Source organism: Lampris incognitus, chromosome 6 (assembly GCF_029633865.1).
Source record: "Lampris incognitus isolate fLamInc1 chromosome 6, fLamInc1.hap2, whole genome shotgun sequence".
NCBI classification, from domain to species: Eukaryota; Metazoa; Chordata; class Actinopteri; order Lampriformes; family Lampridae; genus Lampris; species Lampris incognitus.
In genome coordinates, this window is record NC_079216.1 from 53,875,966 (window position 1) to 53,889,199 (window position 13,234).

General features: G+C 46.0%; 1 protein-coding gene across 1 annotated transcript in view; it reads left to right on the forward strand.

Annotated features, from left to right (window-relative positions):
- The first annotated feature begins 233 nt into the window (after positions 1 to 233).
- Positions 234 to 13,234, forward strand: part of cracr2aa (calcium release activated channel regulator 2Aa) — a 28,348-nt gene continuing 15,347 nt past the window's right edge. The window contains exons 1-6 of the mRNA XM_056282247.1: positions 234 to 562; positions 4,019 to 4,130; positions 4,226 to 4,412; positions 6,353 to 6,499; positions 8,025 to 8,115; positions 8,953 to 9,048. Of these exons, the coding sequence (XP_056138222.1) occupies positions 329 to 562; positions 4,019 to 4,130; positions 4,226 to 4,412; positions 6,353 to 6,499; positions 8,025 to 8,115; positions 8,953 to 9,048 (867 nt within the window). The 5' untranslated portion in view covers positions 234 to 328. The remainder of the gene's footprint in view (positions 563 to 4,018; positions 4,131 to 4,225; positions 4,413 to 6,352; positions 6,500 to 8,024; positions 8,116 to 8,952; positions 9,049 to 13,234) is intronic.

The window sequence follows — 13,234 nt, forward strand, 5'->3', positions numbered from 1 at the left end:
TGACATTATCATCACAATGAAAAATGGCAGGAACCATATCAGGTACATTATTATACAGGATGATGCATGTTCCTCATGCTAGGAGAGGATGAGGACTATTCAAACCGGACTCTTCCTCACCCATCTCTTGTTTTTCTCCCAGGTTTCATCAACCAATTTATCGAAGCAGTTGCTAAGAGATGACAAGCGGTGACATTGCTGGAAGCCCCTGATGTACAGCAGTCTGTGGCTTCACTTCTCCTGGTGACGTTCACTCCACTCCTCCATCTGTGTCCCGCTCATGTGAAGTGCTCGTGGGAGACTCGCACACATACGGACTCCTAACACCATGGCAGCTTTTGCCTTCACTCATGCCACCAGCGATGTTACGGGCACCGCCACGGCAGCCGGGCCTCTGAAGAGCCGGCAGGAGAGAGAAGAGGAGACCTGCATACGTGAGAGTGACTGGAGCCAGGGTGAGGATGGGAACGGGGGACACGAAACCATCCTTGACAAAACTCACGAGATCTTCCAGATCTGTGACATCGAAGAGAAGGGCTTCGTCACCCGCCGGGACATGCAGGTGAGATGGCTTGTACGTGGGTCTTTGCTGTGGAACAAGGTGTAGACTGATGCTTTCAATTGGCATGTGAAGTTAATATTGATCTCATTCTCCCTGAGCTTGAATAGTTGAAGTGATGTTGAGTTTAAGGTTCCAACTGATGCGTTGATTTGGAAATGAATTAAGATTAGATTGTTGCTGAATTCAGTAACAAGGGGGGCGTCCAGGTAGCGTGGCGGTCTATTCTGTTGCCTACCAACATGGGGATCGGTAGTCATTGACAACCCATCAGTGAAAATCAATCAATCAATGAAAATCATTCAAAAATTAAATCAATCATGGGCGTCCAGGTAGCGTAGCAGTCTATTCTGTTGCCTACCAACACAAGGAGTGGCGGTTTGAATCCCCATGTTACCTCCAACTTGGTCGGTCGCCCCTATAGACAAAATTGGCCATGTCTTCGAGTGGGGGTATGTGTCCTGGTCACTGCACCAGCACCTCTTCTGGTCAGTCGAAGTGCCTGTTCGGGTAGGGACACTTGGGGGAATAGCGTGATCCTGCTACACGCTACGTCCCGCTGGTGAAACTCCTCACTGTCAGGTGAAAAGAAGCAGCTGGTGACTCCACACATATCAGAGGAGGCATGTGGTAGTCTGCAGCCTTCCCCGGATTGGCAGAAGGGGTGGAGCAGCGACCAGGATGGCTTGGAAGAGTGGGGTAATTGGCCAAGTGCAATTGGGAAGAAAAAGGGGCAAACCCTCCCACCCAAAAAACAAACAAATAAATAATTAAATTAAAATCAATGAATCAATGAAAATCTCTCGAATCAATCAATCAATCAATGAAATCATTAATCAGTCATGAAAAATAATGAAAAATCATGAATCAATGAAATCACGAATGATTTTTTTTCTCTTTTTTTTCTTCTTCTTCTTTTTTTTTTTTTTTTTTTGCCTTTTGTACTTTATCATTTGTGTTTATGTTCCTTAAAGAAACTCAATAAAAACTTTGAAAAAAGAAAAGCCGGACAATGAGCACGTCACATTCACATAGTCATCAAGACCACCTGGACCAAATATGCTACACTTGCGTCGGCGCCACGCGGCTTGCTGGTTCAGCTAGGCTTGTCATGGTGAATAGAAACTTTGTGTGCGCTCATTACAGATGCTGAACAGGCCACGTATAGTCTTTGTGCTGCTTATTCAATGCGGCATGAAAGAGAGGAAACCGCGGCGTGCGCCCAGCACAGAGAGCATCGTTCCAGATTCACGGCTTACATTGTTGTGCAGATTCACTCGCCTCTCAGATATTCATCCCCGTTGTGTCCGTTCCTTTGATAGAGCGCTTGTATGCCCACGCTTTAATGAGGACACCTCAATGGAGGCATGGCTTTGATATGGTTTTCATAATGGCGGCTCGGAAATGAGGTAGCTGGCTGGGTAGCGGTCCCCCCCCCCACACACACACACACACTATCTGCATGGAAGGTTGTGCATGAAAAGTTTGTGAAGTTACATTCTGTGGCACAATAGTGCGTTGCTTTCATGAATTATGTTTGTTAGAGTGGTTTTTGTTGTGAGAGAATTCAGCCAAATTTGCAATTGAGGATTTATGATGCAATCCATGTGCAATTCCTAAAAAAGAGGGTCAGTGATTAAAAAAGAAAAAGGGTGATACTATATCATTTTGGTTTAAATGCATGCTACAGTTTGCAGAAAACTAATAGAAGGAGAAAGATGACATATTAGAAATTCAACATTTAAGGGCGTCCGGGTGGCGGGGGCGGTCTATTCCGTTGCCTACCAGCACAGGCATTGCAGGATCGAATCCCTGTATTACCTCCTGCTTCGTCAGGTGTCCCTACAGGCACAATTGGCCATGTCTGCGGGTGGGAAGCCGGATGTGTGTATGTGTCCTGGACGCTGCATTAGCCCCTCTACTGGTCGGTCAGGGCACCTGTTTGGGGGGCGTGGGGGTAGCATGATCCTCCCACGTGCTACGACTCCCTGGTGAAACTCCTCACTTTCAGGTGAAAAGAAGCAGCTGGAACTCCACATATATTAGAGGAGGCATGTAGTCGTCTGCAGCCCTCCCCGGATCGGCAGAGGGGGTGGAGCAGCAACCGGGATGGCTCAGAAGAATGGGGTAATTGGCCGGATACAATTGGGAAGACAAAGGGAGAAAAAATCCAAAAAAGAAAAAAGAAATTCAACTTCAACCGGCACAGTTACAGTTGAACGGCATCCTGAACAACTGGTTGTCATTGTAGTATGTTGTGTAGTTCTTGGATTTTGCTCTGTTTGTTGCTCATTTCTGAATATTCACACCCATGGTACAACAATTGTAGTCATTTTATAATCAACAGGAAAGCAGCGGTGTTCACCTCAGTTTAGACACTGCTTATGAGGGATGTGCTCTGTGCTGATAGCGGGATTTATAAGGAGTGATGAGCTGATGTGCTTATAGAGACGCTCCCCTTCTCCCCATTCCTTTCCTGGATGCTATGGAGAGCAGTTAACAGGTGGAACAGTGTCAATACTACATAAAACAAACAATGCTTTACAGCCTGCAGAGGTGGGGCAATGTTGGCCTCTCAGGACACCACAATACCTTTGATTTCTCATGTCTTTCATACCTCTCGCACGGTATCCCCTGGGTTTAACGTTTTCAGTCAGAGAATTAAAGAACAAATATTGCTCTTTGCAGGTGGTGCAGTGGTTAGCGCGGTCACCTCACAGCAAGAAGGTCCTGGGTTCAAGCCCCACGGTAGTCCAACCTTAGCGGTCATCCTGTGTGTGGAGTTTGCATGTTCTCCCCGTGTCTGTGCGGGTTTCCTCCGGGTGCCCCGGTTTCCTCCCACAGTCCAAAGACATGTAGGTCAGGTGAATCGGCCATACTAAATTGCCCCTAGTTATGAATATGCGTGTGTGTGGGGGGGGGGGCCCTGTGTGATGGCCTGGCGGCCTGTCTAGGGTGTCTCCCCGCCTGCCGCCCAATGACTGCAGGGATAGGCTCCAGCATACCCGCGACCCTGAGAGCAGGGTAAGCAGTTCGGATAATGGATGGATGGACATTGCTCTTTGCAGTTCTTTGAGGGCATCTAATATTCAGTAGGAAAGACTGTGGTTGCACTGAGAAGCTTCTGGGTGCAAATGTATGTAATAAGTGCAATGCAGTTTGTACGGAAAAAAAACTACAAGTTTAAGCCGCGCATAAAGCAACGGTTGTGTGCGTATCTGCTGGTTGAATTAACATGAAGGGAAATTGAACATATTGTTTTGTATCTTGAGTTTTACTGGCAAGGTCATGGAATGTAATGGAATGCACCATCAAACCCTTTATTCCTTCCTACTCATAAATTAATGTCCTTAAAAGCCTCCAGAGGCAGTTATTATAGCTGCAGTATTATCCAAGAGTCCTTGGTCCTGCCAACAACATCTGTGGGTTTTTTTTCCGTGTGTGTGTCTTGCTCAACAGAGGCTTAAAAGAGAGCTCCCTCTGAGTGCAGATGAGTTGGAGAACGTATTTGATACCCTCGACGCTGATGGCAATGGGTACCTTACGCTGGACGAGTTCTCCTCTGGCTTCAGTACGTTTTCAATCTGCCTTGTGTTTGAAACGAGTTCTTTTGCTGTCAAACGTTGTAATGTGCCAAGTGTTCACCCAAGCTCTCGCTTTTCCAAGGTGAGTTTTTGTCTGGCCGTAAGATTTCCGTGGAGGAGGGCACGGGTGAGACGAGCCCCCGTGGGAGCCCGCCAGAGGCCCTGTACCAGAGCCAGTGGGACGAGAAGCTGACAGCCGGCGAGGACGAAGAGGAACAGCATTTCTGCATGCTTCTGGAAAGCCTGGGAGCCAGCAACGTCTTAGAAGAGTGAGCGAGTGTTTGTGCCTGCATGCTTGTGTGTGTGTGTTGCGTGCATATGTGAATTTGTGCATATGCCAAACTAAATATTTCATTCTATGATGGGCTGTGGACGTGTGCGTGTGTGTTTGACTGATTCTGTGAAGTCTGCGATTTATCTGTGTCCTCTAACTCCATGTCAACATAACTCTGTAAGTCCACACAAAAATTTGAGTGCCCAAGTGTGAGACTGAGCCAGCTGTGCAAACCAAAGCAACAGTTGAAACTTTCCATCTCTGAAGCAGGGGTATCGACCACTTATTTTTGAGTAACATTCACCTAGGCTTTTTGTAGTAGAGAGGAAGCCAGACTGCCCCCCCCCCCACACACACCTTTTCTCCCCAATTGTATCCGGCCAATTACCCCATTCTTTCGAGTCGTCCCGGTTGCTGCTCCACCCCCTCTGCTGATCCGGGGAGGGCTGCAGACTACTACTTGCCTCCTCCAATACATGTGGAGTCGCCAGCCGCTTCTTTTCACCTGACAGTGATGAATTTCGTCAGGGAGACATAGCACATGGGAGGATCACGCTATTCCCCCCAGTTCCCCCTCCCCCCTGAACAGCCGCCCAGACTGACCAGAAGAGGTGCTAGTGCAGCGACCAGGACACATACCCACATCCGGCTTCCCACCCACAAACATGGCCAATTGTGTCTGTAGGGACGCCCGACCAAGTCAGAGGTAACACGGGGATTCGAACCGGCGATCCCCATGTTGGTAGGCAACGGAATAAGCTACTACACTACCCAGGCACCCAGGCCAGACTGCCTTGATCATATGCTGTCTTTTTCAGTGTGCCGTTTGAGGCCACTTAAAACCAGGAATTAAAAAACCCTGAGAGTTTAGGGGGGAACTGCATTCAGAAAGTCATCAGACCTTTGCACTGAGGTCCTGGTTTCTGTCTGCCTGCTCATCCTTGAACAAATCATCATTGCCTAAATCACTTTTGTCTGCTAAGGTATTTCATACTGTCTGGCTAGACGATGGTCTGTCTAGCTGTTGCCATACTGGACAGAAACAAACAGGCTCTCATGTGATGTGTGACCAAACTCACCTTTAGCAAACAGCTGTAGCTCAATAAAAGCAAATAGCAGTTGAGGTGCATGTCAAGTTGATAAGAACATCCTACTGACATCCGTTTGCAGGTCTAGAACTACAGACAGACACTGACATTTTACATCACGTCACTTTGTGCACTGCCAAAAATTTGGTGGTTTTCCCCTTTAAGACTAGTTTTACGGTGAAACCTAACCACTGTGGCAGTCTTCCCTTCAACATACAACTTCCTGAGAAAATTACAGTGCACAGCTCACTTATCTGTTGCTCTAGTAGTTGTTCCTCACCTTCTTGAAAATCCTTCATTGTGCATTTTCAATGGCTGCCAAGGACATTTTCATCTTAGAATTCAAAACCTGTATTATTGTTTGATTTCAGTATTGTGTTTTGGTTTTAGTCAGTGCATGGCTTGCAGACCTTGAGGCACACAAATGCTTTCAAGTTATCACGATAATATCAGATTTTATTTCTAAAAGCAAATGATTTTCTAAAGCCAAGAACATTATGACCAGTTGACTACCTTTTTAAACAAATGTCCTTGCTCAAGACGACCATTATAATCTGCCCCTGGATTTCTGCTTGCTTTCCTTTGTGCATCTGATTGTGTTGGACTGACTTTGACCTAGACTTTGGGCACCAACGCTTAGATTTTGTTCCCATTTCTGTTTAAATTCTCTCTTTAAAATGGAGTTTGAAGCACGGCTCCACTTGCTATTATTGTTATTATTACTTATGTTTGGACAGGATATCACTACCTGATGGAATCTGACAGCACACAAAGTGAATAGCATTTAAAATCCCAGCTTTTCGAGTCATGCTCCACTTTTTCCCTGCCTCACTCTGAATCCTTTCAGTCCTGGTGAGGTGCGGAGCTTGTGGGCCCGGCTGCGGCACGACGAACCCCAGCTGCTATCGAACTTTGAAGAGTTCCTGGCCAGGGTGACTTCCCAGATCAAAGAGGCCAACCAGGAGAAGAGGGACATGGAGAGCGCCCTCAAAAGGTAGGGGCTAACTGGGAATATTTTCATGCACATGGCCTGGCGGCCTGTCCAGGGTGTCTCCCCGCCTGCCACCCAATGACTGCTGGGATAGGCTCCAGCAGCCAAGCAACCCTGAGAGCAGAATAAGCGGTTTGGATAATGGATGGATGGAATCATAGTTTATTTCTAAGACTCATGAAACCTGTCTTTAGTGAAAAAAGACTTCTGGAGGAGACGGGTAGCAGGACATTTTGACTGGAAACTCAGAATCAGAATACTTCACTCATCCCCGAGGGGAAATTAGGTCCTATTACAGACACGCACGCGCTAGTAAAGAAAAAACTAAAAACGAACAAGATACAAGATCACAAGGAAATAGAAACAAATAGAAATAAAAGATAACATAAGAAATAGAAATAAGAGCAAAATATATGTGCACCATGCTCCAGCATGGTGCACATAATACTAATACCCTATCTATACTGCACTACCATAGCACGAAACAAACCGCACAAACAAAATCTGACAGGGTAAAACAAGTCACCAGGACACTGAGGTTACATTTAAGATTATTTAGCAGCCTTCGGTAACTAATATGATAATGGCACTTCCCCCCCCCCCTTTTTTCTCCCAATTGTACATGGCCAATTACCCCACTCTTCCGAGCCGTCCCGGTCGCTGCTCCACCCCCTCTGCTGATCCAGGGAGGGCTGCCGACTACCACATGCCACATGCCTCCTGGAGTCGCCAGCCGCTTCTTTTCACCTGACAGTGAGGAGTTTCACCAGGATCACGCTATTCCCCCAAGTTTCCCCTCCCCCCCCAAACAGCCTCCCCGACCGACCAGGGGAGGCACTAGTGCAGCGACCAGGACACGTACCCACATCTGGCTTCCCTCCTGCAGACATGGTCAATTGTGTCTGTAGGGATGCCTGACCAAGCCGGAAGTAACACGGGGATTCGAACTGGTGATCCCCGTGTTGGTAGGCAACGGAATAGACTGCTATGCTACCCAGATGCCCTTATAGTTTATTTTTAAGAATTATGAGACCTGTCTTTTAGTGAAAGAAAACTTCTGGAGGAGTCGGGTAGCAGGACATTTTGACTGGAAATTGAGAGGTTACATTTAAGAATATCCAGCAACCTTAGGTAACTAATATGATAATGACCCTTTTAAGCATCAGCCATGAAAGATGGAATACAAATTGGTGTGACTGAATAGAAATGGCCTCTGCTATTTTCAAAAGATTTTCCAAACACAAAAGCTGTCCAGATTGTTGATGAGACATTGAGTGGCCCACTTACAGATGTGAATCTAGCACTCGCTAATTGAACTGTATTCATTTGGTGATGTCATACTGTTACTATTCATCTGTTTGTTATATGCGCTTGACAATTCAATGTCAGAACTGTTTATTGAGTGCTCTTTTTTGCCACTTTTACATGGCAACAGTAAACAATTACAGGAACTGATTGGTTTATAGGTGTTAATACAAACACGTGGGATGTAATCTGTTTGTTTTTATATTTGAATGTGACCACGCAGGAAAGTAGCAACACATGATGATGAGATCCAGTACTTATATGAGGAGATGGAGCAGCAAATAAAAAATGAAAAAGACCGGATTTTGCTTCAGGTACAGACCTAAATCTCACGCTGACGTGACCTCCCTGTTTGTGTCTTGACTATGTGCTATGTGTACAGTGCTATGTGTACATCATGATAAACCATGATATGTGTATGTCATCTGTGCACAGCACTGTCAGTGCTATGTGTACAGATGATGTTAGAACTGCTCTTTTTAGGGCCTACTGTACTCCACTCTATACAGCCAACTTGTGGTGCAGTTATAACAAAGCAAAAATGAAAAAGCTGCAGGTAGCGTATAATGATGCATTCAGAATCTTGCTCAAGCTTCCAAGATGGACAAGTCAAGTCAAGTCAATTTTATTTGTATGGCCCAATATCACAAATTGCAAATTTGCCTCAAGGGGCTTTACAGCAACACAACATCCTGTCCTTAGACTCTCACACCGGATAAGGAACAGCTCCCTAAAAAAAAAAACTTTTAACAGGTGCAGTTCATATGTTTGTGACTAGTAATGTTCCCACTTTTCATGCTGTGTTGAGAATTTTATGTACAAATTTATGTGTCGAGTAATTGATTCCAAGAATGTCATTATAATGCTCTTAACACAAGGTACTCCTCTTGTTTCTGGAAACATTGGAACAGATGTCTGTATAGGTTTTAATCATTGTGGACTTGTGAACTGCTATTAGCTATATTTTTGTGTTGTTGTCCTATGTTGTATTTTAATACAGACCTACCTATGTGTCTGAATAAAATAAGATTTGATTGATTGATTGATGTGTCTCACAAATACTGAAAACTCCTTCTTCCTCTTCCTTCCTATGCCCCTGGCCCTCTTATCCCGTTCCGCACCTCTTGTTGTTATCCACGCTGATGCCGTAGGATTATGAGCGCTTCCTGTCACACAGCCAAGACCTGGACCTACAGCTGTCCGGCAAGGAGAAAGAGCTGGACCAGCTCCTCCACAAACAGAGAAGGGTGAGTGTAGAACCAGAAGACAGGGCTCTTATTTCTATTTCTTATGTTATCTTCTATTTGTTTCTATTTCCTTGTGATCTTGTATCTTGTTAGTTTTTAGTTTTGTCTTTACTAGCACGTGCGTGTCTGTAATAGGACCTAATTTCCCCTCGGGGATGAGTAAAGTATTCTGATTCTGAGTTTCCAGTCAAAATGTCCTGCTACCCGTCTCCTCCAGAAGTCTTCTTTCACTAAAGACAGGTTTCATGAGTCTTAGAAATAAACTATGATTCCATCCATCCATTATCCAAACCGCTTATCCTGCTCTCAGGGTTGCGTGGCTGCTGGAGCCTATCCCAGCAGTCATTGGGTGGCAGGCAGGGAGACACCCTGGACAGGTGCACCACGTAGATGGGCTCAAAGATGGCGTCTCAAACCATGCTTGCAAAATGGTAATTGACAAAGTGAAACACTACAATGGTTAGAATAAGAACAAAAAGTAATGAATAGAAAAAAAGGCCCCCTTTGTAGAATCACTGGATTTAATGCATGCTCATCATGTGCTGACTGTCATGCTGTGTTGCCCTTGCGAAACATTTCCTCTACCAAGATTTTTTTTTTTCTCAAGAGCACAAATGCTTGGTGGTAACATGGCAGAAAACACACAGCTTGGGCGTCCGGGTGGCGTGGCGGTCTATTCCGTTGCCTACCAACACGGTTGGGCGTCCCCACAGACACAATTCGCTGTGTCTGCAGGAGGGAAGCCGGATGTGGGTATGTGTCCTGGTCGCTGCACTAGCGCCTCCTCTGGTTAGCCGGGGCGCCTGTTCAGTGGGGAGGGGGAACTGGGGGGATAGCGTGATCCTCCCACGCGCTACATCCCTCTGGTGAAACTCCTCACTGTCAGGTGAAAAGCGGCTGGCAACTCCACATGTATCGGAGGAGGCATGTGGTAGTCTGCAACCCTTCCCCGGATCGGCAGAGGGGGTGGCGCAGCGACTGAGACGGCTCGGAAGAGTGGGGTAATTGGCCGGATACAATTGAGGAGGAAAAAGGAGGGGGGAAGGGATCCAAAAAAAAAGAAAAAAGAAAACACACAGCTTGATGGGGAGACCACTGCTGCTCACCAATAAAGAAGCGATATTTGTAAGATTTTTGGATCCCCCTCATTAAACAGCAAGAACAAACAAAAGGATTTCATTGTCTTAAGACTAAAGTTTTATTCCATCTCTAGTTCTGAGGATCCACATAGCAGTTACACACCCAATGCAGGTTGCAGAGCAAGAAATAGAGTTGGGGCCCTCAGCATCAACTAGCACTCAAAACAAGCTATTTCTGACACTCCTTAATAGGTACCTTGTGGTAGCTGTTTGCCATGCAATTATAACCATGCCCATTATTTGAGTTACAGTATTAGCTATATTATCTTATTCCTATGTTGTTGTTTTTTTTAATTTTATTCTGTATTATGTTATGAGGAAGGCACTTTGCATTTCTTGAGTTACAAGAATGTCCACAATTAGCAGATATATGTGTGTGTGAATATGGGCGGCATGATGGCACAGTGGTTAGTGCAGTCGCCTCACAGCAAGAAGGTCCTGGGTTCGAGCCCCGGGGTAGTCCAACCTTGGAGGTCGTCCTCTGTGTGGAGTTTGCATGTTCTCCCCATGTCTGTGGTGGGTTTTCTCCGGGTCCTCCGGTTTCCTCCACCATCAAAAAACATGCATGTTAGGGTTAATACTCCTGTCTGTGCCCCTGACCAAGGCATGGCAAGACAAACTGGAGTTGGTCCCCAGGCGCTGCATGGCAGCTGCCCACTGCTCCTAGTTACACAGCTAGGATGGGTTAAATGCAGAGAAATATTGCCCCGTGGGGATTAGTAAAAAAAAAAAAAAGTAGTAGTAGTAGTATATGGCTGACAAATTGCCTTCACAAAGAGTCAGACAAGGAAATATGGTAAATACGATAAAGGGCAATTTATTGAGGCAGGCCATACAGGTGGTGGGGAGGGAATGACGAAGGCAAAGCCAGACTATCTGGACTGGCAGGACCAGCGGAGGAGGGAGGGCGCAGGGCCGGATGAAGACGAGCGAGGGGATGCACCAGAGAGACGGTGAGGCAGGCAGGTGAGTGAGCCAGCGAATAGGCGAGGCAGGCTGGCAGGCAGGCAAGTTGGCAGATGAGGCAGTGAGTATGCTAGGCAGCCAAACAAGCAGGCAAACAGGCAAGTAAATAGACGAGGCATGCTGGTATGCATGCGAACCAGTGAATAGGCGAGACAGGCAGGTAGACTAGGTGTGGAGATAACTGAAGCAAAGGAGAACAAAAACTGGCACGAAGGAGAATGACTTTGAAATCTGGGCATGAGAGCCGAGTTCTTACACGGTGAAGTGGATGAGCTGATGGCAGGGAGGTGAGCCGATGAGGAATGCATTACAGGTGTATTGGTGGAGCGAGGAACCAGAGAGTAGAGGGAGAGAGACGGATATGCCCATGCCAGAAACACAGAGCGACAAACGGAAACACAAGGAAAGCAGAGGACACTAGGGCTTGGTTGTGGCCATGACAGCGTAGTCACTCACCTCACCTCACCTATCCCATAACCTCTCGAGAGATCGTTGGGGCACCGCTGTTGAATCTGCAACCAGTCTTCACCATCTCTGTCTGTCCTCAACTGCCCTCTGTAAGCTGGCAAAGTCAAGGCCTGTCCACTCTCTGATGTTACATAGCCACCGTAGTCACAGCCAGTCTAATTATAGCTGAAGATTTGACAAACATGACCGATTACATCACAGTCAGTAATTGATTTGCACACCACCATGTTTTTCATTAGCAGGCAATTAGAAGGGGGTGTTGTTTGGGCAGTCAAATTAATTGATTGTCCCAAGCGTCTAATCGATGCTTCTGGTGCAGAGTTTCTTCAAAAGCGGCTTTCTTTAATAGAACCTGATAGATGGTAAGAGTCTGTCACAACTGCATTGACAGAAATCCTCACAGGCCTTAAGGCCTTAATTACTGAGTTGAAATCGTTTTGCCCAAGTTAACAAGGGCTTTTTGTCCTATCCTCGCAGCTCTTTACCACCTCATATTACTTAGTTAGCAGCCGAGTGCCTCCACTTCACCATGCCGCTGGTGTCTGCATAGCTGGCACTCACACCGACACACAGGACACTGGCTGGTACAGCTTAATCCTCGTGCTGCTCAAATTACACTCCCTGTTTGAACCGTTCTGGGGTTTTATGTCTAAATCAGCATGTCGGTCAACGTTGAGAGGAAGAAAGCTCTCTGACGCTATAGTAGTGTCAGGCGGCACATCTGCTTTTATCTGTGTCCTCATGTCAACCAGTCACCTCCTCACAGATGTTCAAGTGAAGTCTGTCCTGACATTTTCATTAATCATGCAGGAATTATCACGCCACTGTGCTTGGAGCACAATGTTTAAAATGGCTCTTGTGATATTGAATCAGATTTATTAGATTGGGTTTGCTGGCAGCTGTTTTAACCACACAATCGTCCCTCCTTTGACTGGATTCCCCGATGTGCCCTCTAATGTCCCCTAAAGACTCCGAGTGCTCAAAGACTGACAAACAACAAACATTTGAAACCCATTTCCGCACAGATTTTTTTATGTTGTTTCATTTTTACACAACACATTCTCTAGCATGAATATCAAGACTTTGTTGTTTAGTAGTGCTTCTACTATACGTATATACACTGATGAGCCAAAACATTATGACCACCTGCCTAATATGCTGTTGGTCCCCCATGTGCCACCAAAACAGCACCAACCTGCTGCGGCATGGACTCCACAAGACCCCTGAAGGTGTTCTGTGGTATCTGGCACCAAGACATCACCAGCAGGCTTTCAAGGTCCTATAAGTTGCAAAGTGGAGTCACCGTGGATCAGACTTGTTGGTCCAGCACATCCCACAGATGCTCAATCGGATTAATCGGATTGATATCTGGAGTATTTGGGGGCCAGGGAAACACCCTGAACACTTCATCATGTTCCTCTTGGGCTGGGCAATATATATATCGATATTTATTATATGCTATTATATATACGATATTTTATCATGATATAATATGATAACATTTAAATGTTGTCATTCTCTGGTCTTAAAGGCTACGTTGCAGTAAAGTGACAATTTTCTGAACTTAGTCAACTGTTTTAGCTGAGTGAAATGAACAATGAATGTCTCTACCT